The 6,575-nt window shown below is 30.7% G+C and overlaps 1 protein-coding gene across 2 annotated transcripts in view; it reads right to left on the minus strand.

Moving 5' to 3' along the window:
• The window catches only part of BCHE (butyrylcholinesterase), a 71,454-nt gene extending 66,540 nt beyond the window's left edge, over nucleotides 1–4,914 (minus strand). For both annotated transcript variants that reach the window (XR_001888837.1, XM_017890444.1), the window contains exon 1: nucleotides 4,756–4,914. Coding sequence is in view for 1 of the 2 variants with exons in the window: in XM_017890444.1 (XP_017745933.1) it covers nucleotides 4,756–4,870 (115 nt within the window). In the remaining variant the exon portion in view is untranslated. The remainder of the gene's footprint in view (nucleotides 1–4,755) is intronic.
• Nucleotides 4,915–6,575: the final 1,661 nt, after the last annotated feature.

Below are 6,575 nucleotides of genomic sequence, written 5' to 3' on the forward strand. Positions count from 1 at the left end.
TTTTTTTGAGATGGAGTCTCACTCTGTCGCCAAGCTGGAATGCAGTGATGCGATCTCAGCTCACTGCAACCTCCACCTCCTGGGCTCAAGCGATTCTTCTGCTTCAGTCTCCCAAGTAGCTGGGATTACAGATGTGTGCCACCACTCCCAGCTAATATCAGGCATGAGCTATCACGCCTGGCCATAAAAGAACTAAAGTGTTTATGTAACTGAAAGAAACCCAACTAAAATAGTCAATTGCAAATAGTGATTCTCATTTACATAATAATAACAAAGATCCATTAATGTACAAAGTCTTCCCTTTATTTTTTCTCAATGAACGAATCCTACAAACACTAAGCATTTGTATTAGTTTTTTTCTTTATTTAATTTAGATTTCTCAAAACAAAGAGAATAAATAACAATTCTAATGTCTATGTCCCAGACCTAGGATATCATATTTCAAATCAGCCTAATTCACCAATGGTCATAGGACATCTGGTGACCTACAAGTATTTTTTATAGCAATAAATATCTGAATTGATTAATTCATGGTCTGGAGCATTTGGTTCAGGGCTTGATACTTAATGGATATATCTATATCTATATCTATATCTAATTCTAACAATATCCATATGTATATGCATATATATTTACATATAAAATGACTGCTATAATAATAAGGTTTAAAAAAAATCAATCCACAAGATTATCATTTTTTCAGTTCTGTTTGGTAGAATTAGATGTGTGCTAAGATCAATAAAACATAATTAAAATATATTTTTAACAGCATTTCTACATTCATGATATTTAGGTACTATTAAATAATAATAAATGTAATTTGTTGTACAGTCAAATGCCATTTAATGAGAGGGATACATTCTCAGAAATGCATTGTTAGGCAATTTTATCATTGTGCACATATTATAAGTGTACTCATGCTAACTTAGATGCTATAGCCTACCACACTTTTAGGCTATATAGTATAGGCTGTTGCATCTAGGCTACAAATCTGTACATGTTCCTATACTGAATACTGTAGGCAATTGTTAGAAAATGATAACTGTATGTGTATGTAAACACAGAAAAGGTACAGTGAAAATAGTATATTATAATTGCATAAGACCACCATTATTGATTGAAACATCATTATGTATTGTATGACTGTATCATAAATCATAGTAAATAAATAAAATATAACAATGACTTAAAGTTTCCTGTTACCTGACACTAATAACATTTCAGACATAATCAAAGTTTTAGAGGCACTACTGCTTCAGTTCTTTTTTCTTTCTGATAATCACTAATCCCTTTCTCTTAAATAAATGCAGGAGAGCACTCGGAGAAAACAAAGAGCTAGTATGATTTTTTATTTTCTTTTTTGAAAACATCCTCTGGGAAGAAAAAGTGAATAAGGTGCAAAGCTGATTCGGCTGTTCGCTCTAAGCTGCAATTTAATACGTTAATTGCAGCATCCCTGGTTGTATCCATTCTCCCTCTTGCCTAGTTCAGTCAATGTTCTTCTGAGTCTAATGCAAAAATCATTTTTTTTCTTGATTTTCGTTGAATATTAGTTTGTCTTTAGAAAGCAAACTCCAAATTGTAATAAATTTTGGTCTCTGATAGTTTTCAAACTTGTTCTATAAACAGTTTAATAATCTTATTGCAAAACAAGTAATATAGTTATTATAAAACTGGATTTTTGTTTTGTGTAATTATGAAATGTGGTTTCATTGTTTATGTTAAATAGTTGCTATAGCATCTAAATGGTTGTAATATCTTCCTAAGTCACTTAATTTGATTTAATACAAAATTTGTTGTATGTTTTTATTTATATTTTGTGATGAGTAAATCTTGTTATATAACAATATGATATGAATTAAAATCTTTAATTTTTTGGTAATGATATCTGAGTCATCAACTTGCAAATAAATTATTAACAATCCAAACAATCCTTGTAAGCATATAGTCACTGCAAGAACGACAGTGTAATGCCAACTCATATGTATTGTTGTAGAGTGTTATATGACATTTAGTGTGTACTTTAATGTAAAAATATGCAGATGTTCATATACTTACTGTTAGTGTATTGTAGGCTAATATTTTTATATTTAATTGCAGTACTTTATTTTTTAAATAAGCATCACTTTGCCCTTTTTATAATCTGGTATTCTCTATTCTAACATGGTGCTCTGTAGTTTTGACATTAAAAGACTTTACAAATTTTAACATGTTTATCATGTAATTGGGCAATCAAAAGAGAAATAAATGAAAATAGAACAAAAATGTTGAGTCTATATCTCAAAATTTTTATTAATGATTAAGATATTCAATAAAACCTTATTTTTCTTTCAATAAATTCTGGTGCAATTGGATACTGTCTCATTAAACGATTCTGAGAGAACATAATATGTTTATCATAAAGAATGAGGCACATTTTCACAATTACATCTGTATATCTGAACTTAAAACAATTTGCTTATCAAAATAGTATTTAATATTGGAAATAAAGACAGGAGTTTTGTTTGGAATTGAGAAAATCACAGTTTTGAGGAATTGAGTTTTGAGGTAATTGAGTTTTGGAGGAACTGAGTTTTAGTTTGGAATTGAGAAAATTTACTGGCAATTTTGAAAATGCTAAACTTTTAAAACAATAAATTTCAAAAAAGGTGATTTTTTTTTTTTTGCATTTTAGTTCAATTTTAAAGGTACCATCACAATTCCCTAGCTGACATTAAGAAAAAATACGAGATGTTATACTATAAGATATGAGTACGATAAAATAATTTGTATAAAGAACTTTTATTTGGGATACTTGAATATCAAATAGATTTTCAAAATAATGGGCCAGCCAAGAATTTTTAAAGGATGGTCAAGCAAATATTCATAATATTTTCCCTGTGTATATAGTAATTTCCCTATCTTTTAAAAGTTACAATTAAATAAATATTTATTTCTACTTGGAAATAAACCTTCCTAAAATGTTAGAGAAAGAGCCATCTAGATAATATTAATATGATCTAGAACAAGCACTATTAAATGCATTTGATGAAATTAGAACAACAATATCTTATATCAAACTTAAAAGCTTGTTTTGTTGCAGACTAAGTGAAGCAGGGAATTGAGGAAGTCTGTTTATAAATAGACTACATCACTGTCTTTCAGGGATTCTTCAGCTATGCTTAGGCATGTATACATATAGAAGACACTACATTAGATATAAGACACTTAAGATGTGTATCTGTCCTCAATTAGGGAGAACATTCACAAACTTCATCGTGTGAATAATTTGAATATTTATTAGCGAGATTTCTTGAGTCTTCATTGAAAATTAAATTTTCTCTTAGGTTGCTATCCAATTACAATTCTCTTAACATCTGGGACCGTCTAATTTCAGTAAGAATAAACAGATGCTGGCAAGAAACCATCGAAATGAAGATAATATACAATATAAGTATGTATTACACTTATCAAGAAATGAATCAAAGAAGGAACCAAATTTATAGATAACATGTGACTTATTTAGCTACTATTAGCTTATATTTTATAAAAATGAAATATGGAGTACATCCCAAACATATTTTACAATTAAAAAAGTGGGACATTTCAAACAAATGATAACCAAAAAAGTTAGGAGAATATAACAGAACTTTGATAATCCAATTAGAAATTTTATTTGGCATCCAAAAGGCTACTTTATTTCATATCCAGAGAAAATTCTGAAGATTTTTATTCAAATGTTAAAGCCACACCTTGAAAGCTCAGACATCCTTAAACAAAGTAACTATTTATATAAGTAAACTGTCATTGTATTTATTGTAACTATGAGTTTATATTAAGGAAGGTATTACACAGACTAGTGAAAGGAACTCCTAATCGAGTTTATTATCAGGAAATATATTCATAAAAACATAGAAGACATACTCATAAAAGTATATAAAAAATAGAAGTCATAAACAATGAAATCACATTTCAGTTTACTTTTAATCATTCATACATTTTATATCCTTAATATTTGATTCCCTTGTTAAAGTGGAACTGATGTTATCAAAATAATAGTTTTACAAGATTATAGGATGAGCAGAAGGTATATTTGCTTACTATTTCTATAATAGCAAAATAATAGCAAATGTAAAACATTTTGCTGCAATTTAAACAAACATATAAGAAGTGAACAAAAAGGGCAAAGGGGACATGTTCATAATCATTGTAAATCAAATTAGAAAACAGTTTTTTTTTTACATAAACTTTAATGTTTCATTTGTCAATTGTTATTGTTAAAGTTTTAGGTGACAAAATGTTGACTGAGAAAAGTATTTTGTTCAGCAAAAAATAAGTTAACTATTAACTGTATCCCACTTAAAAAGAAAACAAACAAACAAACAAAGACTAGTCAAAGATTACTTTTACAGAGACATTCAATAAACAATGCATTTAAGGGTAAGCCAGTATGAAATGCTTTTTCTTAGGAAACTCACTTAGAATATATATCACTGTGATTCCACACGTGTTATGGTCCTTTATACAGAGTTGAATAAATTCATTATTTTCTCAGCAGTTAAATAAACAAAGTCTGCGTTCCCTGAATAATAGGAAGATTTGATGCATGTGCCTGCTGGCTCGCTTCCTCTGTCCCATTTGCAAGCTTCAGTAACTATTCCCCACAGAGCACCAAAGGGACACAACAAACACGTGAAGAGATCACTCTCATCCCACAGAATCAGCTTTACAGTAACTTGGATCTCTATATGACGGTGTAAATTCAGAGCAACTTACCCGATTCTCTGCAACAAAAGTGGTAAACTTTGCAAGGAGTGAAAATCATGTAATACTTCAGAGAAATGCAGGATGCAGCTGCTGCTCCAGCCTGTAAATTGGACTGCACTGACATTCAGTGTTACTGAATGTAGCAATCAACTGTTACTGACAAAGCTCGCGAGAGTTGGCAGCAGTAACTTGATCTAGAGGCAGCCAGTCTTTACTTTCTGACATCTGTTCAGAGGCTAATGGTATGAATGCAATAGTGATTCATTTACAGTAGTATTACAGGATTCATGCTTTACAATTGCAGGTAGTCTTCTAAGAATGAAGAAAAAAAACATAGAAGCTTCTTTAAAATAATCTGAAATGTAACAGAAAATACATGTTTCTTTTAACACTATCCAAACTTTAAAAAAAATATTTTAGAATATACATATTTCCTATGCTTGTCTTAAAATTTAAAGATGTATACATCATTCTAAAGAAGCGCTATTATCGAAATCCATTATAGCTTCAATCTGTGCTAATTATGCAGCTAGAGAAGATAGTAAAAGAGAAAATAAGAAACAGAATTCTCTATATACAAGCTATGCAAATCAAAAACTTAGTTCTACTAACTGAATGGATGTCTCTGATATGTATCTCCTTTCAACCCCCACACTCCAACTCTTATTTAAGTCATACAAATTTCAGCATTGGTAATTTCCTATTCAGAAGACCCTGCAGGCAGTTATATATGATGAGAAGCCACAATTTTCTGGTCAAGACAGGAAAAAGAAAATGAATAATTTTCACCAAACTCTATAAAAGAGACACATTTGTCAACTGGCAGTGCACATGCTCTGGCGAATATATTTATGTCTTTGGCGCCTATCTTTCTTGAAATGATGTACAGGAAAATAATTAAAAAAAAAAAAAAAAACCTTTAATGAACTCTTTAATCCCTATCTTCTCAATGCAGTATATTCTGAATCTTCTGTAAGTGATAGCTTTCACTTTTAAATCTCTTACTTTTGGGCTCACTATGGAGTAAACAGAAAGCATGTATTAATATTTGCAGGTGAGCACTTTTTTTGCCTTTTGATAGAGTGTTAAATTTTCAAACAAACAAATATAATTGGCATTTATTGTAATTCTAATTTATGCCATTCATTATAATTGACAATTTACATTAAATATTTTATATTATTCCAACAAATATGAGAGTTATTATTATTAACCACCTCATCAGATGAGAAAGCCAAGGTTTATGCAAGTCAGAAGCTTACTATATTTCTTACCTCTAGTAACTGCTGGGAAACAGAATTTTAATCCGTATTAGTCTATTATTTCATGTCAAATGCTTCCAAGAGAATAGCCATTTTGGTCTTTTAAACTTATCTTTTCTGTGAAAATTGCTACTTAGGCAGTATTGACTCAATAATAAATATCACGATCACAATTTGTCATGATCATAATTCATAATGTATTTAGAATATAGTTTATGTAATAACAACTTAGTTACACAAAAGGTACAGAATACATAATCTATCTAAAAAGGAGGAAAAGGAGGCGGAACACAGTGGTTCACGAATGTAATCCCAGCATTTTGGGAGGCCTAAGTGGGTGGGTTGCTTCAGTCTGGCAGTTCAAGACAAGTCTGGGTAACATAGCAAAACTCCATTTCTACAAGAAAATGGGTCAGGCATGGTGGTGCACGCCTGCATTCCCAGTTACTTGGGAGGCGGGTGAGGTAAGAGGATCACCTGAGCCTAGGAGGTCGAGGCTGCAAGCCATGATTGTGCCACTACACTTCATCCTCGGTGACAGAGTGAAATCCTGTCTCAAGAAAATAA

This window comes from Rhinopithecus bieti, unplaced genomic scaffold (genome assembly GCF_001698545.2).
Source record: "Rhinopithecus bieti isolate Rb0 unplaced genomic scaffold, ASM169854v2 scaffold_19691, whole genome shotgun sequence".
NCBI classification, from domain to species: domain Eukaryota; kingdom Metazoa; phylum Chordata; class Mammalia; order Primates; family Cercopithecidae; genus Rhinopithecus; species Rhinopithecus bieti.